Genomic DNA, 24,981 nt, shown 5'->3' with positions numbered 1-24,981 from the left:
GGTACTTTGTAAAATGGGTTGCCCTTCTTATTCTGAATAAGGGAACCTGGGATGCCTCCAAACCCAAGACAGACATGGGATATATCTGTATTTGAATTCATAAAACTTAGCACTGAATGTGCAATAAATATTTGTTGAATGAGTGAGAAGATGAATATTTGAATCCTGTCTATGCCATTTAAATAGTGTGAATTTAGACAGTTCTTTTATGTTATCTTTTTGCTTCTCAGTATTTTTCCAAAAAGTAGGAAAAATAACTTCAAATATTGAGGATTGTTATGAAGAATAAATCAGATGATTGAGTGTTTTGCATTGTTTTGTTTAGATGAGTTTTATCATCTGTGGCCATGTAACAAGATACTTCAAAACTTAGCTGAAAACAACAAACATTATCTCAGTTTTTGTAAGTCAGGAAGGAACAGCATAGTTGCTTGGCTCTGACCTGGGTCTCATGAGTTTGCAAGGCTGCAGTCAAGGTGTCAGCCAGGGATGTAGTCATCTGAAGGCTTGACTGGGTTGGATTCACTTCCATACTCACTCATGTGGCTGTTGGCAGGCCTCAGTTCTGTGCCATGTGAGCTTCTCCACAGGGCCGCCTCATGACATGGCAATTGATTGTCTTGGAGAGAGCATCCTAAGACTGATGGAAGTCAGTAATTTTTAACTTAATATTGATGCTGACATCTTACTGCTTCTGCTGTATTCTGTTTGTTGGGAGCAAGTCAAGTGCAGCTCACACTTTAAGCGAGGGTATTATGCAGAAGTCAGAAGGGAGGGCTTGTTGGGGGCTTAGAGGTTGCCTTCTATAATAAGAAAGCAGGTAGTATTTTGCCTAGCAAATTTCCAGATATTTTATCCTTCAGGAGAATAATATGCGGTAACAACCTAATATAACTGTTGGATAAACAGGATATTGAATCTTAATACATGTGAAATGAAATATAAGAGGATGACCAGAAATGAGAATTCCCTCATTTTCATATGTAACTGTACAACTTTCTTTCATTTTCATGGTGGTTTAGTGAAAAGAATTGAGGTTATCACTGATGTACATGTAACTGTTTAGTTGTTATAAATGGAAGATATCAGTGTATGTTTTGGATTTTCAACTAATTTAATGTGAGATTTTATATAATTTGTTATGAATTATGTAAGCACATGTGGGATGATGACTAAAGAGAGAATTTGTTTGCACAGTTTGGAATTATCTTGTTCTTTGAAAGTACCAATTTAATTTACTTGGTATACCAGGCTCTCTTTCTTAATGGAACTCTTGACTGGCCTTAGGTTACACATAGCTTTGCATTCTGTTCAGAAGCAATTTGTTGTATGCCTATCATGTAATAGATGTTAGAGTAAATGAAAATGAAAAATTATAGTTCATACTGTCTGCTTTTGAGTTTGTTTATTTATTTATTTATTTTTGGCTGAAAGGTAGGTTGAATTTTACAGATATCCTATTTGGGTAGAATTGCTAGTAGAAGTTGATTAAATAAATTAAAATACATCATATAATTAAAAATCTTGTATGACTTTTAAAAAAGCAGTATGTGCTGGTAAGGTAGGTTGGTTCACGTTTCATTGCACCCCCCTTTTTTGGTGCATGTATTTGTTTAAAAAATAATTGTCCCGTCTGTGACTGTTGTACTCTAAGAAATATGTCTAATACTGGATGCATATGTCTGCAGCTCTGTTGCTCAATACTGCCTGAGCAGGCACATCTGCACATAAGTGTGATCTCAGCCGTCCAGTCTGTTTTCAGAATCCTTATTGGCTGAGGCACATGTTTCCTTATTTTCATTACAGGGAGACCAAATTTTGAGGAAGGTGGACCAACATCGGTGGGAAGAAAGCATGAGTTTATACGATCAGAAAGTGAAAACTGGCGTATTTTTAGAGAAGAACAAAACGGAGAAGATGAAGATGGAGGTTGGAGACTAGCTGGACCGAGACGGGATGGAGAGAGGTGGCGTCCCCACAGCCCTGGTAAGGCTCCTGCCGAGGGAGTGCAGAGACCAAAATAAGGGAGTATTTGGTGGAAATTGTGTACCAAGTAAGCAGAAAAGATGAACTAGAAAGAAAAAAAAAGAGAGAGAGAGAGAGAGAGGACTCAATTATTTCTGTCATTACACTTAGTCTTATCACTACAAAAAATACTTCAGCATGAAAATTCCCCAAGTCTCTTCAGTTGATGAAAATCATTTTTATTTTTCTGGAGCAAATAGTGTAGTTTAATGGGAAGCACCTGCCTTTAACTGCAAAAATGTGAGAGGGTCTCCTTTGGTTTTATCTAACATTTAATCTTTGTATTTTTACCAGCATGCTTTAAAACTTAAAATGTGTAATTATGTGTTCATTAAAAATATGTGCTCTTCCTAAAATTGGTATTTTTCCTATATAATAAAAGATGTATTTTTTCAAAAAAAATTTTTTTTATCCTAAGAAAGTGATTTATGCTTATTTGAAGGATAAACTCTAAACCTAGGTCAGAAACATAATCACAAGTTCATTCTTTTGTCCTAACTTTAGAGAAAGGAGAGAGAATAGTAGTGATTAGTGGTTTTGTAAGTTCTTCTGTTTGACTCTTAAGAATGCCTCAAACTGTTCTTCCCTGACATTAGATATGCTCGTAATTGAAGACACTGGTGCTTTGTGTCAAAGTTCATCCCCTACCAAAGTGCTGATTCCATGCCTCATGATAATCAGATGCCACTGTAGTTTGAATTGTGGGGTCATGCAGAACTGAAACGCACAAAGAGTGTATATTTGCCTTATGAATTTCATTTGCCTTATGAATTTCATTATTTTAGCTGTCAGCCATATGCCAGAGCAGCTCACTTTTGTAGAAGAAATCATAATTAAACTGTTTTCATGTACATTTTATTTTATTTATTTTTCTTTAAAGATTTATTTATTCAGAGAGAGAGAGAGGCAGAGACACAGGCAGAGGGTTCAGAAGCAGACTCCAAGCAGGAAGCCTGACGTGGGACTCGATCCCGGGTCTCCAGGCTACACCCCAGGCGGCAGGCGGCGCTAAACTGCTGCACCACCGGGGCTGCCCTTCATGTACATTTTAAAATCAAGTTATTGGGACGCCTGGATAGCCCAGAGGTTGAGCGTCTGCCTTTGGCTCAGGTCCTGATCCCGGAATCCGGGATTGAGTCCCATGTCGGGCTCCTTGCGTGGAGCCTGCTTCTCCCTCTGCCTATGTCTCTGCCTCTATCTCTGTGTCTCTCATGAATAAATAAATAAATAAAATGTTTAAAAAAAAGAAAATCAAGTTATTAGCAAAATCACTAGCCTCAGTCTGAGTAAACATTGTAACAAGCACTCAGAGTGCTTTAGGTAGTTATGGATAGGTAGAAACATGGTGAAGTTAATCTTTGGATAGAGTTTTGATGCTTTTACCCCAACTCCTCATGGTTGCCTCTTGGGTGAGTTTTCTGTCATGAGTGGGCATTGTTTACATCACAGTTATATAGGCAATTCTCATGAGTCTGTGTGCTGGGCAACCAGATGTTATAGTTCTCTTCGAGGCATCACGGCATTTTGTGCTGAGCTTGCCTGTAAGCAAAAGGGTTTGTAGACTATGTTCCCAACAAGCACTCAGTGAAAGAATGGACAGGGTCTGGACTGAGCGAGAAGAGAAATTCCAGCGGATCAAAAACAAACAAGGTGAATGTTTTGGAAGACCGACAGTGTTTGTGAGCCCAAGTGTCTGATGCCGATTTTATTAAAGGGAGTTAGTTAAACAAAGTAAAATTTTAGTGTATTTTCTACCACTGACCCTCTTCACCCCAACAACGTAGATTTTAGATATATATTGTCTTTTTCTTAAATCTTTCTCCCTGATACTCGATTTCCATGTCCAATTTATTTGTCATTAACTTAACAATTTCCCCCAATTTTTTAGTGATACATTTTTAAAAGACAGGGTGAAGTGTATAATATATGGGGCTAAAAAAACACTGGAAATAAGCATTTTTTAAAAAGAAGACTATCTGCTTTTTCAAACCAGCATATTCAAAGTTAAGTCTGATTATATCGGTTGTTATAAATTACCCTTAGCATTTCTTAGATTATATTTATTCTTCTATGATTTGATTAAAAGTTTAGTGATTTGGGATGCCTGGAGTGGCTCAGTGGTTGGGCGTCTGCCTTCGTCTCAGGGCGTGATCCCGGAATCCTGGGAACGAGTCCCACATAAGGCTTCCTGTGGGGAGCCTGCTTCTTTGTGTCTCTATCTGTCTCTATCTCTCTCACTCTTTCTCTCTCTGTCTCATGAATTAAAAAAAATAAAAAATAAAAATAATCTAAAAAAAAAGTTCAGTGATTTTTTTTTTTACTATTTTTTATATTATAAAAATTGTAAAATTTTGGTATTGTAAGACCTTAAAAAGCAGTGGTTAGTCTTCATAAGCTGGGGATGTGTCTTATCTGCTACATTTGGTTAAGTAGGACTCAAAACTGGATATTATGGGAGATGGGACTATTAAGGACAGCAAAGCATCCACTCTGGGAGCTGAACTTAAGAAACTCAGTAAGAGGAAAACATGAGCCAGATGCCTAGAAGGATAGATTCCTATCATGGTGCATACTTAACAGACAGTTTAGAAATGATAGTAATAGAGAGAGTACTCTGGAATTCAACAGTTGATCATGAATACTTCCTTTGAATAATGATTCGAGGTTTGCATTTAAGCAATCTGGATATAAAGTTCTTTAGTTTTCATAGAAGTGTAATAGCTATAAGTAAGTAAAGGATGAGGAGGAGTATGTGAATTCTGTTTTCTTAGCTTTTTTTGTGAATGATTTATAAGTAACTACTACTGGGCATTTTAATGTTTTGCCTTCTCATTTTCAGTTTGAGTTTTAGATTGCTGGTTTTAGCAAATTGGGCCTTAGTAGTAAGAACATTGAACTTTGGCTTTTCTTTCGTGTATCTCCTACAGAGAAAGCAGTCAAAAATAGAAAATTTTAATAGGTTAAAACCTACCTCTCCTTTTAAGACACTCAGACTTATGTTTATCAGATATTAATAACTTTTTTCTTAAAAAATACCATAACTGGCATCTTTTATTCTTAGGCAGTCTTTTTCCTGTTGAAAAGTAGATGTAAAAAAAAAAAAAAAGTAGATGTAATAAACCGTATACTAGGGTGGATTTAGGAATGTCCCTGGGAATGCTATACAGAAATAAAAATTCCCTAGGGAGAGTTAAGAGAGGAGAGTAAATTGTGGATGCTATTGTGGAAAAAGTAGCAGAGGATGCAAAATTAGATTCTAGTTCTGCCTTGCTATTATGCAAGTTACTTCTGTCAGAGTTTTTGTTTCTTAAACTGTAGAATTAGGATAGTGGGCTGTATAAAATCTGTGATATCTATCAGTGCTGTAATTCCATGCCTTTTTCTTGGGAATCAATTACAAATGGGATCTTGGCACTAGCAAGTAGGCATGATGAATTTGATATTAGGAATTGACACAGGGAGTTGTTCTTATACATCAAGAATGATATTTTTGGAATTCCTGGGTGGCTCAGCTGTTGAGCATCTGCCTTTAGCTCAGGGCATTATCCTGGGTCGATCCTGTGGGATCGAGTCCCACATTGGGCTCCCTTTGAGGAGCCTGCTTCTCCCTCTGCCTGTGTCTCTGCCTCTCTCTGTGTCTCTCATGAATAAGTAAATAAAATCTTAAAAAAAACAAAAACAGGGATCCCTGGGTGGCGCAGCGGTTTGGCGCCTGCCTTTGGCCCAGGGCGCGATCCTGGAGACCCGGGATCGAATCCCACATCGGGCTCCCGGTGCATGGAGCCTGCTTCTCCCTCTGCCTGTGTCTCTGCCTCTCTCTCTCACTGTGTGCCTATCATAAATAAATAATAAAAAAAAGCACTTGTTATAAAATAAAATAAAATAAATAAAATAAAATAAACAAAAACAAAAACGATATTTTCAGGAGAAGAAAGAAATGTGTTAAAGCCTGCCAGAGGGAAGGCATGGACTTGAGCCCATGATATCCAGTGGTATAAGCCTGGGCTAGGAGTCTGCCATGTAAACGGCAAATCAGCATTTCAGTCAGATATCTAAAGCTTATCCAAAATGTATACTTTGCATAAAGTGCTTTTTAAAAGTGATTTGTTTTAAATTGATCTTTCAAAGCTTTAGAGTATGTTGTGTGGCTCAGGATTTACTGAAGATAACTACTGTTGTCACTTAGTGATGTCGTGTGTATGCTGAGCTCTGAATTTCATTTAATTTGCTTAAGTTTCTCTGTAGTATGTTGATTATTTAAATGCACAATTGATTATTTCTTTATTTTCTATTCGCAATTTTCTTTTTCAAGAAAATTTTATGCTGTCATAAAATTTTTCTAAGTTTTGTATCCTCCTCCTCATCCCAGATGGCCCTCGTTCTGCAGGGTGGCGAGAACACATGGAACGACGGCGAAGGTTTGAGTTTGATTTTCGAGATCGGGATGATGAACGGGGTTATCGAAGGGTGCGCTCTGGCAGTGGAAGCATAGACGATGACCGGGATAGTTTGCCTGAGTGGTGCTTAGAGGACGCTGAAGAAGAGATGGGCACATTTGACTCCTCTGGAGCATTCCTCTTTCTAAAGGTAAGAAATCTGTTTTAAATGTCACAATAGGCACTGACCTGCCACCAAAGTTCAATGTATTTTGAGCTTTGGCTTCATTTTCTTGATACAGAAAGTACAGAAAGAGCCAATTCCAGAAGAGCAGGAGATGGACTTCCGGCCTGTGGAGGAAGGTGGGGAGTGCTCTGACTCTGAGAGCAGCCATAATGAAGAAGCCAAAGAACCTGATAAGACAAATAGGAAAGAGGGAGAGAAGACAGATAGAGTAGGAGTTGGTAAGGCTCATTGTCGTCTTTTACCTTCTTTTCATCAAACCGAAAGTTTCATAAGTTAATTTAAGAATGCTTCATGTTCCAGAAGCTAGTGAGGAAGCATCCCAGACCTCATCATCATCTGCAAGACCAGGTACTCCTTCAGACCATCAGCCTCAGGAAGCACCGCAATTTGAGAGGAAGGAGGAATCCCAAACTGAGCAGACGGAAAAAGCTGAGGAAGAGGGTCAGACGGAAAATAGCCTGCCAACCAAAGTACCCAGCAGAGGGGATGGTATGTATTTATGAGAGTAGATAAGCTAAAACAGGATTCTACTCAGGCAGGCCAGTGATCATTGATAGGTTTCTGTTTATGCCTCATAGAACTCCCAGTGGTAAATTATTAGAATAGATTATTTTACCAGTAAAGCTAGTCATGTGCTGCTGCCCACCCACATATGTGTCCTTCCCCAAATTCACCAAAGAGAAGAATCAAGAGTGCAACTCAGGAATCTCACTTTCTAGGATGTTAAGATATAGCCATCTTCGTATTAGTTGAGCAGATAGGATTTAGGACCTTCTGCAATAATTTTATTTCCACATCAGACGGGTGACCTTCCTTTTTTCATATAGTGGTTGGGTCTATGTCCCGAAGGCACACCAAATTGCTGCTGTTCCAAATGAGGCCATAAAGAACATGGATGAATCTGGGGAAGTCCTACCACTTTTGCTAGAGAATAAGCTTAAGTATATCCCCTTCTTTAGTGTTACTGTTTTTATTTTAACTTGATAATATATCTTAGTAGGCAGTTTTTTTTTTTTTTAGTAGGCAGTTTTAATGTTCGCTTCCTTGTTTCTTCTTGTGCATATTTAAAAATAACATTGTAATCCTTCATGTTAAAGGGGTAATTGATTGAGTCACAATAAAAAAAAAAAATCACACCTTTACCATGGCCTGCAAGCCTTTGCGTGAGCTAACATCTGCCTGCCTCTACGGTTTCAGTGCCATCTCTATCTCCTTTGTACTCTGTTCCCCAGCCTCACAGCCTACTAGGTCCTGACGTGAGCCTTGCTCTTTTGTCTCCTTGTCTTAGCAAATACTGTTACCTGTCCCTGAAACTCTCGCACCCAAAGTTCTCAAACTAGGTTAGCGATCTTCTCTTGTTTCTTAAACAACCAGCACTATTCCTGACAGAACAATGCAGTAATACAAAAATCTGTGTATTACCTTTTTCCCTAATAGGCTAATATTTTGAGGGTTTAAACCAAGGATATCTTTGCAGTGTTTTATGTCTAGAACAAAGCTTAGTGAGTGGATTCAAGTGCTTGAATCTCTCTCAGGCACTGTGGGACTTGTCCGTTTTGAGACCTGTTTGATATGTAGTTTTTTCAGTTATGGTGTACCCCAAATTACTTGCGGTTCATTCTTGTGAATGTGCATGCCTGGGGCCTTTTTCTTAGGAGATTTTAGGATGGAGTCCAGACATGTGTATTTGAGAAAGCTTCATAGATATGTATTAAGGATTAAAACTCCAGGTTAATATTCTATAAGGGGATAAAACATATGTATGTTAGTCATCTTAGGGCAAAATTCCTATTTAAGAGGGTAAGTAGGGGATCCCTGGGTGGCGCAGCGGTTTGGCGCCTGCCTTTGGCCCAGGGCGCAATCCTGGAGACCCGGGATCGAATCCCACGTCAGGCTCCCGGTGCATGGAGCCTGCTTCTCCCTCTGCCTGTGTCTCTGCCTCTCTCTCTCTCTCTCCCTGTGTGACTATCATAAAAAAAAAAAAAAAAATTAAGAGGGTAAGTAAAGAGTAGCCAGAGAAAAATCTTCAGAGGCAAGAGTGGTCTAGACTAAAGGGACTATGAGGAAGGAAGGAGGTTTAGGATTGGACTGCTGAGGTCAGATGATGAGGACTAGGAAAAGGCATTGGATTTGGGGACTTCGAGGCACTGTTTCTCTTTGGGAGAGAATCTGTATTGGAGGGTGGAAGTGGAAGTCACAGTGCAGCAGGTGTGGGTGATGGTGGTGTATTGGCTGTTCTTTTAAGAAGTTTGGCAGAGAAAGTAAAGAGTTCCTGAGAAGAACAGGAATTTGGAGAAGCTATCTGTAATTGAACAAACAAGGTTTCAAAGGGGAAACTGCAGTTGTATCTAATTACTCCCATCCCCTTTCGCTTCTTAAGAGCCCGCATACTGAGAGGCTAGAAATAGAGACCAACACAACACAGAACCTCTTTTGCAGTCTGTTCTTTTTTTTTTTTTTTTTTTTTTTTTAAGATTTTATTTCTTTCATGAAAGAGAGACAGACAGGCAGAGGGAGAAGCAGGCTCCATGCAGGGAGCCTGATGTGGGACTCAATCCCAGGACTCCAGGATCACGCTCTGGGCTGAAGGCAGGCGCTAAACCTCTGAGCCACCGAGGAATTCTGTTCTTTTTTTTTTAAAGATTTATTTATTTATGATAGACATAGAGAGAGAGAGAGGCAGAGACACAGGAGGAGGGAGAAGCAGGCTCCATGCCGGTAGCCTGACGTGGGACTCCATCCCGGGACTCCAGGATCGTGCCCTGGGCCAAAGGCAGGCGCCAAACCGCTGAGCCACCCAGGGATCCCCAGGAATTCTGTTCTTATTGAGAAGAACTTCCTGCACTGTCCATGTAGACTCCCAAGTGCTCTTTATTATTCTAAAGACTGTAATGTATTGAATTATATTGTCACCTGAAATAGGTATTTATTCAAGATAATTGCAGATGTGTTTAGTCAAAATTGATGAAATACGACATTTTTGAGAAGATTTGCAGTGCTGTTAATGGTCTGCTATATGGAGACATAAGAAGGGATTAGACCAATTCTGTTTGCTTTCAAGAGGGAGACATACAACTAGATGCTCTAGTGACACAGACAGGCACTGTAGAAGGACCTTCTAGATCCCTTTTAATCCTATGTTTTGTCATCCTGTAAAGGTACTTCTGTCATTGTAGGGAGAAATAACTATAATTTTCCATAAGAAGTAGCTGCAGTTGTTCCTGACACGTTCACATTTCTGTTGAGCCCATTTAGCGAGCAGCCTAATTTGAGGATACATTCTTCATAAGAATCTCTAGTTTAAAAGGTTTTCATGTTTCTGTGTTTTTTTTCCTTTAGAAATGGTTTCTGATGTCCAGCAGCCCCTGTCACAGATTCCTTCAGATACAGCCTCTCCTCTTCTCATACTTCCACCGCCTGTTCCCAATCCTAGTCCTGCCCTCCGGCCAGTTGAAACGCCGGTCGTAGGTGCTCCTGGTATGGGCAGTGTTTCCACAGAGCCAGATGATGAAGAGGGTCTCAAGCATTTGGAGCAGGTAAAAATTGTGTCATTATTTTTTTCTCCTCCCAAACTACCATAAAAATTGGAAAGCATTAAATGAATCTTTAGAAATAGAACTTCTGTGCGCTAGATTTTATGTACTGGAAAAGTTGTTTGTAAATCTGGTATTTTTTTGTATGAGTAATTGTCTTTCAAATCATTTCATGCTTATAAGTTTCTGCTATGTAGTAGTCATTGTGTCAGGTTATTTTTTCTCTTCTGAGGTTGCCCTTAGCTGTTTGCTTTTCTTTTTTCTTTTTGGAAATTAATGGAATGCCAAAAATGGCAAATACAAGCAGCTGTGCATGGGCATAGCGTCTTCTGTATTTTTGCCTGAAGTGTAACTGGGAAAATAGTTAAACTCAGGATATTAGCATTTTATTCATGTCTCTAGATTTCCCTAGGATTAGATATAACTTTGTTATATGTGAAGTAAATGGTAGCTTATTTTCTATAGAAGAATTTCTCTTTCTTTGAGATGGAGTGGTTGTTGGTGGCAGGAAATGCTTGAAGAGAGGAAGTAGGGCGATGTCTTAGTAGAATTGTAAAAGATTATATTTGTAATTGATTAATTGGATCTTTATTGTATTAACACCTATGTTTTTATAGGTTTAGTTTATATGCTTCAGGACTGACCAATGGCTTATTAAATAGTAATCTTATTAGTGTGTTGATTAGAAGCCTGGCCTTTGATCCATACCAGTTTGTGTTTTAATCTCAGTTTGGTTTGCTTAATAATTTTGAGACTTTGAGCAAGATTTGGCCTCTCTGAGCCTTAGTTTTCCCCTCCATAAAATGGGGACAGTATATATTTCATGACCTTGTTGGAATAAGTCATGGTTGCCTGCTGTGTTTCTTGCACAGTAGTACCTTTCATAGATCAAGTCATTCATAAAAGGTAGACATTTTTATTACATGTACAAGTATTAATTTGGGATTATTTGTTTCCTTAATCCTTTTTTTAATCCTGTTAGCAAGCTGAGAAGATGGTGGCTTATCTCCAAGACAGTGCACTAGATGATGAGAGACTGGCATCAAAACTGCAAGAGCACAGAGCTAAGGGAGTCTCAATTCCATTGATGCACGAAGCAATGCAGAAGTGGTATTACAAAGATCCTCAGGGAGAAATTCAAGGTAGCTTGTTCCATTCTACTTGAAGCCATTACCTTCAGATTCTGTAAGATGGTCATTATTTAATGTTAATTTTCATAGTAGTAGAAACAATCCATTTTCCAGGTTTTCTTCGTGTGTGTGTGTGTGTGTGTGTGTGTGTCTGTAACATGTATACATACATACGTATAGAAGGCATTTTTATAGGTTCCTCCTATAGTACTTTACTATACTTTCAGTATAGTTTCAGTGGGGGAGGGCAGTCCAAATGAAAATTATTTGAATACAAGGTGGAATGTGATTACTAATAATTTAGGGATGTAAACAAAATACTCAAGACCCCTTCAGTTCTGGCTTCCCAGCTGGTTAACTAGGCAGGTGAATTCCTTATGTTCTTTGTACTTCAGTTTCCCTCCCATAAAAGGGTGATGGCAGCAGTCTTGGAAGACCTTACTTGAATGTTTCACTGAAGTGGGGTTGATATCATAAATGATAAACAGCTGTTAAAAACATGTGAGAAAGGATCGTACTGTATTATAAACTAATCCCTTAAAAGATTTGTACAGTGCACAAGTTAGATTAGAATGGGGAAAGAATGCTGTAAAAGACAATTTGTTGATTCTTCGTTTCTGCTTTTGAAATCTTTGTTTATAACCTGAAATTGGTTGACTATATTAGTGTCCATTTCATGATAGTGTTTTACCAAGTATACCCTGTGACCCCTCTCCAGTGTACTAACTCCTTTTCCATTCGCAGTCTCATTACCCTTTCCCCTTATTCTCCTTCATAGCATCGAGTACTGTCTGGTTCTGTATATATTTGTTCATGATCTGTTTATATTCCTGTAGAATGTAGGTACATTGGAAGCAGGACTGTGCATATGTTTGGTTTTTGTTTTTGTTTTTTTTGTTTTGTTTGTAAAACAATCAAAAGTGTTTATTCAGTGTTTTAGGGATTGCAACTGGAGAGACAGAGTGTGCCCCCAAGTTGAGGACTGTGTGTTTTTATTAAAACACATGGAGGTGTGTTTTAATTAAATTTACCTTGAGACAATTGTAGCTTCACATGCAGTTGTAAGAAATAGTAGAGATTTTATGTTACCCAGTTTCTCACACTGGTAATCTAATGCAAAACTATAGTACAATATCCAGCCAGGATATTGACTTTGATATAGTCAAGATTCAAAATGTTTCTAACGTGGAACTTGAATAGCCGCGTACATTTCCTTCCCACCCTTGCCCACTCCTTAACACTTGGCAACCACTAATCTATTCCCCATTTCTATAGTTTGTCATTTCAAGAATGTTACATAAATGGAATCCATTTCCATCCAATGGAAAAATGTTTTTTTTTTTTTTTTTCCACTCGGCATAATTCTCAGGAGATTGATACAGGTTGTTAAATATATCAGCAGTTTCTCTTTATTTACTGAGTAGTACATCCATGACACGGATATAACATAGTTTAACCATTTCATCCATGAAGGGTGTCTGGGTTCCTGTTTTCGGCTTTTTTTTTTTTTTTAAGATTTATTTATTTTAGAGAGTGCGCATAGTGGGGAGGGGCAGAGGGAGAAAGGGGGGAGAATCTCAATCAGACTCTGTTCTGAGCACAGAGCCTGATGTGGGGCTCGATCTCAGAACTCTGAGATGACTTGAGTCGAAACCAGGAGTCAGATACTTAACTGAGCCACCCAGGTGCCCCTCATTTTTGGCTATTATGATAAAGTTGTTAAATATTTATAGGTAAGCTTTTGTGTTAACACAACTCTTCATTCCTCTGAGATATAAATACCGAGGAGTGCAATTGCTAGATTGTATGGAAATTGCCATACTGTTTTCCAGAAGGGCTGAACCATTTTGTATTCCCGCAGCAATCTATGAGTTACTTGGTTTCTTCATATCCTTGACAGTATATTTTTTTATGTTAGCTGTTTTGACATACTGTGTAGTGATACCTCATTGTAGTTTGGGGTTTTGAGCATCTTTTAATGTGTTTATTGGTTGTTTATTCTCTTTAGTAAACTGTTTCTTCATGGTTTTTTACCCGTGTTCTAATTGTTTGCTTTTTTTTTTAACCTTTGAGTTTTGAGACTTCTTTATATATATAGATACTAGTCCTTTGTTAGATATGTGGTTTGCAGATATTTTCTCCCATCTGTATCTTTTTATCCTCATAACAGAGTCCTTCACAGATCAAAAGTTTTAAATACTGATGAAGTCCAGTTGATCAGTTTTTCCCGTTTATAGATTGTGTTTTTGGTAGTAAGTCTGAGACAAAAGAACTCTTTTCCTGGCTTCAGATCCCAAATTTCCTTTCCAAAATAGTTTATAGTTTTTGTTTTACATTTAATTCTCCAATCTTTTTTTTTTTTTTTAAGATTTATTTATTTGAGAGAGAGAGGAAGCCAGGAAAAGAGGCAGAGGGAGAGAGTCTCAAGCAGACTCCACAATGAGCAGGGAGCCTGATGTGGTGCTTGATCCCACTACCCTGAGATCATGACCTGAGCTGAAACCAAGAGTCAATTGCTCAACTCAGTGTGCCAGCTAGGAGATCCAACTCTATGATCTATTTTGAGTTAATTTTTGTGTAATGAATGGGACTTAGATCAAAGTGGGGTTTTTTTTTTGCTGATGGAAATCTAGTTACTCTGGAACCGTTTGTTGAAAACCATCTTTCCTCTTTCAAATTGCTTTTGTATCTTAGTTAAAATTCAGTTGGGCATATTTATGTTGGTCTGTTTCTGTGTCCTCTATTCTACTGATCTGTGTGTCTGTCTTTCCACCAATATCACAGTCTTGATTATTGTAGCTATATAATACATCTTGAAATTGGATAGACTAATTCTTCCCCTTTTTTTCATCCTAGTTTATTTTTATCAAAATAGTTTTTAGCTTTCCTAGTTTCTATACTTTTCCATATAAATTTTAGAATAATATTATCTATATTTACCATATAAATAGATTAAGAAATCTATATTTAAATATTTTGCTGAGATTTTAATAGGAACTATGTTAAACCTCTGTTATTTTGAAGAAAATTGACATCTTTCTCATGTTAACTTTTCCAGTCTATGAGCTTGTGTAGTTTTTAGAATAGATACACACTCTATTACATTTGCATCTACTTGATTTTTGAGTAATTATAAATTTTATTTCAATGTCTTTGTGTTCATTGTTACTACATAGAATTGAGTTTTGGATGTTTCTCTTTAGTCTGTGACCTTGCTGAGTTCATTTATTAGTTTTAGGAGTTTTTTTGTGGTTAATGTTAGATTCTGTAGGATTTCCTTTGTAGACATTAGTGTCATCTGTAAATAGCAACAGTTTTTTGTTTGTTTGTTTCCAACCTATATCTTTTATTTCCTTTTGTTGCTTTATTGTATATTCCAACACTATGTTGACTGTGATGAGTGGAAGCAGATATACTTGCTTTTTCTTTCCTATGTTCCTATTTTAAGGGGAAGACATTCAGTCTTTAATAATTAAGTGTAATGTTAGTTGCTGGCTTTTTTTTTTTTTAATTTTTATTTATTTATGATAGTCACACAGAGAGAGAGAGGCAGAGACATAGGCAGAGGGAGAAGCAGGCTCCATGCACCGGGAGCCCAAAGTGGGATTCGATCCCGGGTTTCCAGGATCGTGCCCTGGGCCAAAGGCAGGTGCTAAACTGCTACGCCACCCAGGGATCCCCGTGCCACCCAGGGATCCCCAGTTGCTGGCTTTTTATAGATATCCTTTATGAAGTTGAGGAAGGTACTTTATTTTTTGAGAGTTTTTATTACAGTTGGTATCGGATTTTGTCAAATCCTTTTCTGTATCTGTTGATATGTTCCTGTGATCTTTCTTCTTTAACAATTTTAGTATGGTGGATTAAATTGGTTACATTTTGAATATTGAAGAAGCTTTACATCCTTGGAGTAAACCCCTTTTATTCATGGTGTATAACTCTTTTTATATATTGCTAGATCCTGTTTGGTAATGTTTAGTCAAGGATTTTTGTGTTCATGAGGCATGTTGTTTTGTAGGTTTTTTTATATATATATATATTCTCTGTTTTGTAGTTTTTTTATATATATTCTCATTGTCTAATTTTATTATCAGTAATATTAGCTTCATAAAATGAACTGGGAAATTAACTCCCTCTCCTATTTTCTGGAAGATTATTTAGGGTTGGTGTTAATTTTTCTTTAAATGTTTTGTAGAATTCTCTAGTGAAACCATCTGGGGACTTCTCTTTTGGGAATTTAATTTAATTTAAATTTAATTTTAAAATAGGCCCTATGCCAAACATGGGACTTGAACTCACAACCTTGAGATCAAGAGTCATATGACTGAGCCAGCCAGATGCCCTATTTTTGGGGAATCATAAAATTCAATATCCCTAATAGTTACAGGGGCTATTTAAATTATTGATTTAATATGAGTTAATTTGGTAGTTTGTGTTTTTGATAAATTCATCTATTTCATCTATGATGTCAAATTTGTGTGGGTAGAGTTATTTGGAGTATTCCCTTATTTTCTTTTTGATATTTTTAGGTTCTCTAGTGATGGCCCCTGTTTCTATTCCTGATCTTGGTAATTTGTTCATTTCTCTTTTGTCATTGCTAGTCTTGCTAGATATTTGATAATTTTATTGATCTTTTCAAAGAATCAACTTCAATATTTTTCACTATTGTTGTTTTCAATTTCATTGAGTTGTGCTCTTTATTATTTCTTTCTTCCTTTTTAGGGTTTGCTTCTCTTTTTCTAGGGTCTTGAGGGTGGGTGCTTATATTACTGATTTGAGACTTTTCTAATGTAAGCATTTAATACTGTGAATTTCTCTTTCAGCACTTTAACTGAGTACCACAAATTTTTATACATGTATTTTCATTTTCATTCAGTTCAGTGTACTTTTTTTTCTTAAGAGAGAGAGAGGTGTGGGATTGCAGAGGAAGAAGAAGAGAAAATCTTAACCAGGCTCCATGCCTATCATGTGATCCTGACTGGGGGCTTGATCTCAAAACCTTGAAATCATGATATGAGCCAAAATCAAGAGTTGGACGCTTAACTGACTAAGCTACCCAGGTGCCTCCAGTTCGGTGTGTGTGTGTGTGTGTGTGTGTGTGTGTGTGTGTATATATATATATATATATATATATATATTTTATTGCTCTTGAAACCTCCACTTTAAAAAATATATATTTAAGTAATTCCTATACTATATTGAACTCATGATCCTGAGATCAAGAGTCATATACTCTTCAAACTGAGCCATCCAGGCCCTCTTGAGACTTCCACTTTTACTTGTGGATAACTTGGAATGTGTTTAGTTTCCAAGTGTTTGGAGTTTTCCTGTTGTCTTTCTGTTAATGATTTCTGGCTTGATTTTATTGTGGTTGAAAAACACACCGTATATAATTTCAGTTTTTAAAATTTTTTTGAGACTTCTTTATGGCTCAGGATAGTTCATTTTGCTGTATGTTCTATGGGTACTTGAAAAGAATGTTTATTTTGCTCTCTGGAGCATTCTATAAATATCAGTTGGACCTTGTTCATTGATGGTTTTGTTGAGCTCTGTAATCTTGTTGGTTTTCTGTCTAATTATATCAGTCGTTGTGGATATGGTGTTGAGGTCTTCATCTGTAACTGAGGATTTCTCTGTCTTTATAGTTTTATTAGATTTTGCTTCATGTATTTTTGCAGCTTTGTTTGGTGTATACATTTTTATAATTACTATGTCTTTTTGGTGGATTGACCCTTTGTTAATACATAATATCCTCTCTGTCTCTGTTAATTTTCTTTGCTTTGAAGTCTACTTTATCAAATACTAATATAGCTATTCCAGCCTTTTTTCCCCCTTAATTAACACTTGCATGATATATCTTTTTCTATCCTTTTCTTTTTTTCAATTAAAAATGGTTCTGTTTTTATTTTTTATTTTTTGTACATTTTTTTGTTGGAGTTCGATTTGCCAACGTATAGCATAACACCCAGTGCTCATCCTGTCAAGTGCCCCCCTCCCAGTCACCCCATCCCCCTGCCCACCTCCCTTTCCACTACCCCTTGTTCATTTCCCAGAGTTATATCCTTTTATTTTCAACTTGCCTATATTATATTTAAAATTACTTTCTTGTAGGTAGCATATAATTGTGTCATATTTTTAGTTGTATATATTGGGTTATGTTTTTTGTTACTGATGACTTCTCCAAATTTGGGATACATGAGGTAAAATGAAAAGTCAGGGAATTCACCACCACTATATGGTTCGTTAGGCTCCAAGGCTCTAGCAAGTCTGCTTTTTTTCTCTCTACTCTTCAGGGTCTTTTTGTTTCTTTTGTATATAATGTGTAGGGTTTTTTGTTGAATTTAGCAGAAGGAGCAGGGACAAGTACATCTATTCTCTCTTCCCAGAAATGGATGTTCTAGGGCTTTGTTTTATTTACTATTGTATTCCCATGGCCTAGACCCATATAATTGGTGTTCAGTAAATATTTAGTGAATGAATGAATGAATGGATATGAATCAGAGTGCATTTGTTGTTTTTACTATAAAATATTTAATTTTTAATTGTAAAACATCTAGAGAATGTTAACACCACCCTCCACCCCCATGCCCCTGGCCAAATTTAGTCATACCTGGGTAAATAAACTGCAATTTATCTTAATTTAATAAATGGTTGCTTATACTTTGCTTAACCTTTAATAATCTGGCAGAAAATGAAAATTAGAGAAAAGCATATTTAGCCTAACTACATGTTTATATTTATGCCTAAGTAATACGAAATCTAACAAAAACACTCATTTTTATGAATTCTGACAAATGAATTGTAGAGATCAAGTGAAATGGAGATAATTACACTTCTTAAAATAATTAAAGTGCCACAGAGAATTTGGGATGTAAAGACAGAAGTCTTATTTCAAAATCATTTCTGTTGCATTTTATTAGTTAGAAGCCTATTTAACTGCCTCTGGGGATGGATTAAATTAAAATATCATACAAAATATTTGATAGACCTCAAACAAGTTGTATCTTTGGTTAAGGATCAGACTCAGGAAATATTTTTTTCGTCTTCAGTCTGAAAGGATTTTTATTGCCCTTCTGTTTAATTGGTGCTATTATAGGTCCCTTCAATAATCAGGAGATGGCGGAATGGTTTCAGGCGGGTTATTTTACTATGTCTTTATTGGTGAAGAGAGCATGTGATGAAAGCTTCCAACCTCTTGGTGATATCATGAAAATGTGGGGAAGGGTTCCCTTCTCTCCCGGCCCAGCTCCCCCTCCTCATATGGTAAGTACCTTACAGCTCTCTCAGAACACATAAGAGGTGCAGAAACACTTGCTTCTCTTTGTAAACACAATGCAGATGTTGCATCTTACAAGGAAGAAACTGCATTTTTTGAGAGTAATTGAAATGACAATGGACAGTCTGAATTGGGGACTGCATACCTAACTATAGTGATCTTTTTAGAACTCAAATACCTGTGTTCGCCCTCCAATCCCTAAATTCTAAAGGAAAACCTTCAGTAGCTTTCTTCTAGCAGGTGTGGAATAAAGAACATCTTACTCTGTCTTGCCTACCAGGTCCTATGTGTTCTGGCTCCTAATTTTCTAAACTCACTTCAGAGCTTTTAACTTTATGTATTGTGCTTCAATTCTGTTGACTTCTTAGAGTTCCTTTTTGCATCTGGTTAGAATGCGCATTCTCCTCTTTCCCTTCCCTTCTTCCCTCCCCTCTGTTTGCCACTTGGTTGCTGACTCATAAAATTCCTAAATTTTAGGTTTATCTTAAAGCAAATAAATGTTGCTAATAAAAAAATTTAGTGCTTTGGAATATTTTGAAGATTTTTTTCTTTTTTTAAATATTAGTTACTGGTATTGTAACTAAAAATTGATTCATAATGTAACATACCTCGTATACTGGCACTGGAATATCTTTGAAAGGGAAAATTGTACCTCTCTGCAGCTGCTTCTCCCTTCTCCCTGTAGAATTCCTTTTGGAGGGCCTCAAATCTGTGCTTTATGTTTCCTTCTCCAGGTTGGAGTGTTGGGTGGCTGCAGTAGTCAGAAGTGGCCATAGTCAGACACCTTTAGCGGGAACACTGGGTCACTGCAATAACAGTCACCATTGATTTATTCATCAGCTACATAGTGAGGGCCTGTGCTAGGCCTTGTGGTGGGTTCGAGATGAGGGCAAATAGGCCTCAAACTCTATGGTCAAAGGGGTTTATAGGTAAGAACAGTGGCCATCAAACTTGTTTGGCCACAGCCTGTAGGAAAATAAAAGTGAGTTTTACATTACTACTCTTTACATTCATAACCATATGTATATTTTTGTGAAAGAAATTTCACAGAACATTTTGTGCCATGCACATATTTTCTTCCGTCCCTCCCTTCCTTCCTTTCTATATGAATGTTTATCTTGACCTAGTAATCAGTGTCACAATCCACTGATGGGCGAAACCTCCTATAATTTGGAGAGCAGTGACAAGTTCTAGGTGAGGGAGATTATTTCTGACATTTCTGTTGTAAATCCAAAGAAAAATTATTGTATAAACATTTAACTTATATACCAAGTTTGAGCTTTATTTCCCTTTTCTGAATTGGGATGAGTTATTGTGCATGTTTCAGTGCTGAAAATTCATCCCTTGGAGCTTGGCATGGTTGCTCTAGCCCATTTCCTGACTTCCAGGTATAGGAGCTGAGCCTCAATTAGACTTACTTAAGGGGCAGAACCATGGCAAGCTCTGTTTCTGTCAGCTGTTATTGTCATTGCCCTGAATAGCACTGGTAAGAGAGTTCACTTTGATGATGAATATACCTTGAAATGTAGGTTTTTATGTAGACATTTTAGATTAATCTAGTGTAGCTTCCACCTTCCCGTATTTAATGGAAAAGAAAAATGTTCCTGAATTTGAAATGATCTCCACCCCCCCAAATTGTGTATCAAATATTTTATTTCAAAGCCTACTTTCTGTATAATAAAGAGATAAACTGTTCATTAATGACTTGCCTTAGTCTGTTTCACCCTATGTCTTAATTATTTGTTACCTTATACTTCACATTTCATTCTTTCTCCCAATTTTAACTTTTCAGAATTTAAATTTCCAGCTATGTTATTTGAAAATACAAACTAAAAAAACTGTATTTTTTCCAACTCATGATGTATTAATAGTAATAGAAACACCAAATTTTAGGGTTGACAGTTAAAATTTTCAAAGCTCTTTCATATTCCGTTAATTTAAAACTGCTCAGCATCTTTGACAAGACATATATCTACATTGTTCTCTATATTCATTAGGGGCCCTTGTAAAATTCCTACTGTCACATTAACTTCTGTAATTTTACTCCTGTTTTGTCCTATTTCTCTAATTTCTGCGTGATCTCCAAATTTAGAGATCACTTTTAACATTGGGAAATAATATATTTTTTAGTTACAGTAATGACTCTGGAGTACAGTATAATATTTAGCTTCAAGGGTAGGAGGGGAGAACAACTGCTGAAATGAGGACCCCTTTCCCACCATAGGGAATCTCTTAAAAATGCAGACACCACCTCCTTCCACTAGATGGCATTGTTTAGCCTTTAAAGAACTTTGTAAGAAAAGCATTTGGGGCATAAAGAGAGAGTGGCTTGTAAAGATCTGAGATTGACTTTGCTTTCAGATGTATGTAGTAAATGGCTTTTAGGCTCTTTGCAGTTTGTTCAGTGGTATTTCTTTCCCCACCCCTTCACTCCTAGGGAGAGTTGGACCAGGAACGACTGACCAGGCAGCAGGAGCTCACTGCCTTGTACCAAATGCAGCACCTTCAGTACCAGCAGTTCTTAATACAGTAAGAGCAATAATACAGTAGGGTACCCTGCATTATTTAAAGTGCCTTTATTTAAAAAAATTTTTTTTGAAGATTTTATTTATTTGAGAGAGAGTGTGTACACATGAGTTGGGGGGAGGGGCAGAGGGAGAGGGAAAAACAAACTTCCCCCTAAATGCGTAGTGCCATGTGGGCTCCATTTCAGGATCCCAATATCATGACCTGAGCCGAAACCAAGAGTCTGACTCTATTGGCTAAGCCTCCCAGGAGCCCCAAAGTGCCTTTAGATATAATCTCCCATGTTTTACCTTTTATAGCAGAGAACTAAAAGTTTATAAGATACTTCAGTCACCCAGTTAGTGCCATGTTACCACTATATATTTGGAGTTTGGTCTTACCTTTATAAGTACCAGAAATTTACAGAAAGTGACACATTAACTATAATTTTGCAAGCTCGTTAGCTCCTAAAGCAAGAAACAACAAGCATTTTAAGAATTAAATGGCTAAAAAAAAAAAAAAAAAAAAGAATTAAATGGCTCAACTTTGAATGCCAGAGAAAAAACATAATTGAGAGGGCAGAGAAGAAGTAAAAATTTATACTGTACTGTTAGTAGTGATGTGGAATAATGGCAAAATCACTTGAATTATGTGTCCTTTTGGTAGAAGCAGTAAGATTTACTGTCATCTGGTGCAAAGATTGGCAAACCAGCTTGGTCCCTGTTGTCATGAGCAGGTTTTTAATTTTTTAATTTTTTTAATTCATGAGAGACATAGGCAGAGGGAGAAGCAGGCTCCTATGGGGAGCCTAATGTGGGACTCGATCCCAGAACCTTGGGATCACGCCCTGAGCTGAAGGCAGATGCTCAGCCACTGAGTCACCCAGGTGCCCCATAAGTAGGTTTTTTTTTTTTTTTTGTTTTGTTTTTTTTATTTTTTTTTTCATAAGTAGGGTTTTATTTGGAACACAGCTACACACATATGTTGGTGTGTTGTCTATGGCTGCTTTTGCACTGCAGTGGCAGAATTAAATAGTTGCATGTGGCCTGCAAAGCTGAAAATATTTACTGTCTGGCTCTTTACAGAAAAAAATTGTTTACCCCTGATCTAGTGAAAAAAATCTTAACCTAAAATTTTCTAAGCTGAAACATAAATTTTAAGAATCTTTATACAAGTTATTTTTATTTTTGCAAAAGGTGCTTCATGTGGAAATAGTTTGAATCTGTTTTATTTTTCATTTGCTTTCTGACATTAGTTTTGAGGAGTTTGCTAGTTTTTGACATTTTGTAATTTTTCTTTTTTTTTTCTTGCTGTACTCTTTCATCATGTTATCTAGAAGTTCAGTTTTTTGACAGAATGACAGAATTTTCTGTATAACTATCATGAAGAATTGTTAAAATTTATTTGATAGCTATTTCTAGTGGTTTTTTTGGGGGTGGTAGACCAACCTTTGCTTTTCAGTATCTCAGTAAAGTGCACTAAATGCGGATTGACAGGTTACACTTTATTTTACTTTTTGAAGACAGCAGTATGCACAGGTTTTGGCTCAACAACAGAAAGCAGCTTTGTCTTCACAGCAGCAGCAGCAGTTGGCACTTCTTCTCCAACAGTTCCAGGCCCTGAAAATGAGGTTGGTCATCATTCCATGATGTGTTAACATTGTGTGTGTGTGTGTGTGTGTGTGTGTGTGTGTGTGTGTGTGTATTAAAGAGAAGAAAGGAAATGTTGGTATAATGTATGAACTCTGGTATCAAAATACCCACACATGGCACATGTGTGTATTATGTGTAAAAACAGAATATAGCTTTTAAAAATAATAACTAAGCTGGCAATAAACCATTTTTGGTCTTTGTACTAATAGAGGATAAATTTGGAATAAGAATCACAGAATAATGAGAACATTGAAAAAGCAGTATATTCTTAGAGAACCAACAACAAAATTATAGTCTAGAAGTTTAATCTCCTTTTCACCCATGAGAACTCAAGAAAGATATTCACACTGCCATATAGAGTTAAACTCTTCCAGAACCCAAAAGCCATTCAGATAAGTCTGAGGAAAAGGAAATTATGCTAGAAGTCTTAAATTTCTGTAGTTTCAGATTATCATTCAGGGCAATACTTGTATATTTCCTTCAGAGGTATCGATGACCTTCTTAAAAATCTTACTGTCCAATTTGACCAAAACCTTCTACATTTCTCTCTTGAGTCCTAACCCATCTAGTGAGGTAGGCAGGTTAAGCGGTAAGGTGCCAGTTTACGGTTGGATAACTGATACACCAAGAGATGAAAGGACTCAGTTGACATACTACACAGAAGACTTCAAAGGAATAAAACGAAGACATTTTGACTTAGGGTCTATGGATTTTTCATTATAACAAGCTGGCTCTGTTATTCTTACTGACATATTCTGTTTTTGTTTTTTGTTTTTTTTTAAGAATATAGGTATATTCCTTTAGAAATCAACATTTGTTAATACCTTGATTCCGGAAGGGTGATAACTGGGCCTCTATCTTTGTTCTTCTCCTAAATACTTCGGTGGTGTTACATTTTAGTTAAAACAATGAAGGAGTTTTCTGGCTAAATAGATGGGAAAACCTGCCAATAATGTAGAAATTCCTCTTTATTTTTGCAAATGACAAGAACAAGTTAATTTTTTTATTTCCCTTTTGCAGAATATCTGATCAGAACATCATTCCTTCAGTAACTAGGTCTGTGTCGGTGCCAGATACTGGTTCTATCTGGGAGCTTCAACCAACAGCCTCACAGCCTACAGGTAAAAATTTAGATTGGCCTTTAGGGTAGCTCCAAGGATTTAGACTTTTATTTTATAATTCAACTTTTAAAAAATATGTCACTTTTGAACCATTTTATATTGAATATTAACAAAAAGTCTCATTTTTTAATAGATACCAGCAAAGGATTGAAAAATATTATTGAAAATACACTGTTAAGGATTTGCCAGAAGTGTTTAGTAGATAAATTTCATGAATTTGAATCAGCCTCTCTCTTTATGTTGCTCTACCAGTGTGGAAAAGTCTTTTAAGGGATCCCTTTGCCTGTGTCTCTGCCTTTCTGTGTGTGTGTGTCTCTCATGAATAAATAAAATCTTTAAAAAGAAAAGTCTTTTGAAATATTCTTTTTATTTATTTTGCCAGAGTGGGAAAAAAAAAAAGCTTAAGTAAAAACATTTTTTCTTTTGAGTGAAGGATTAATATATATAGCTTAACACTGCAGGCAACCAGAAGTTTTGAGATGAGAAAAGGCTGCTTTAAAGTGAGCACCCTACCTTATTCTCCGATCTTTTTGCATCAAATTAGAAATTTTGGGGCTGGAATTTTTTTTTTTTAAGTCTTGATATTGGTGGAACACTTATGGTTTTTAAGATTTGATAACCACAGATGTGGGTAGTTTGAACCATGGACAGTCCTTACAAGAGGTTATAGTTGGTGTTGACAATTCTCAGGAACCATAGGCATTGATGGATTTTTCCTTTTTTTTTTTTTTTAAGATTTTATTTATTTATTCATGAGAGAGACAGAGAGAGAGAGAGGCAGAGACAGAGGCAGAGGGAGAAGCAGGCCCCATGCAGGGAGCCTGATGTGGGACTCGATCCCGGGACTCCAGGAACACACCCTGGGCCAAAGGTGGCGCTAAACCTCTGAGCCACCAGGGCTGCCCCATTGATGGATTTTTCTTAAAGCCCTTGAGCTTTTCAGGCTGTAGTTCTCTTGCTAATACCGATCCTGGGGATTATAGCAGGAGAAGGACTGATTATCATCCTTCATCAACTTTCCCTACTCTGTGTACCTTATTTTTTTCTTGGTAGCCATTTATAATTATGATGCTAAAATATTCTCCAGTTTTGGGGGAACTGTTTGTAAATACCTTATTA

General features: G+C 36.9%; 1 protein-coding gene across 7 annotated transcripts in view; it reads left to right on the top strand.

Annotated features, from left to right (window-relative positions):
• GIGYF2 (GRB10 interacting GYF protein 2) overlaps positions 1-24,981 on the top strand; it is a 137,509-nt gene that overhangs the window by 79,720 nt on the left and 32,808 nt on the right. For 3 of the 7 annotated variants that reach the window (XM_055346008.1, XM_055346002.1, XM_055346001.1), the window contains 10 exons: positions 1,807-1,986; positions 6,395-6,612; positions 6,704-6,866; positions 6,949-7,137; positions 9,988-10,184; positions 11,164-11,323; positions 18,405-18,571; positions 21,022-21,113; positions 22,612-22,719; positions 23,762-23,862. In XM_055346008.1, the coding sequence (XP_055201983.1) occupies positions 1,807-1,986; positions 6,395-6,612; positions 6,704-6,866; positions 6,949-7,137; positions 9,988-10,184; positions 11,164-11,323; positions 18,405-18,571; positions 21,022-21,113; positions 22,612-22,719; positions 23,762-23,862 (1,575 nt within the window). The remainder of the gene's footprint in view (positions 1-1,806; positions 1,987-6,394; positions 6,613-6,703; positions 6,867-6,948; positions 7,138-9,987; positions 10,185-11,163; positions 11,324-18,404; positions 18,572-21,021; positions 21,114-22,611; positions 22,720-23,761; positions 23,863-24,981) is intronic. The other 4 variants (XM_055346006.1, XM_055346005.1, XM_055346004.1 and 1 more) reach the window with 2 other exon arrangements.

Source organism: Nyctereutes procyonoides, unplaced genomic scaffold, assembly GCF_905146905.1.
Source record: "Nyctereutes procyonoides isolate TBG_1078 unplaced genomic scaffold, NYPRO_anot_genome, whole genome shotgun sequence".
NCBI classification, from domain to species: domain Eukaryota; kingdom Metazoa; phylum Chordata; class Mammalia; order Carnivora; family Canidae; genus Nyctereutes; species Nyctereutes procyonoides.
The sequence above is the reverse complement of the archived record's forward strand: the minus strand, read 5'-3'. Positions and strand labels throughout refer to the sequence as shown.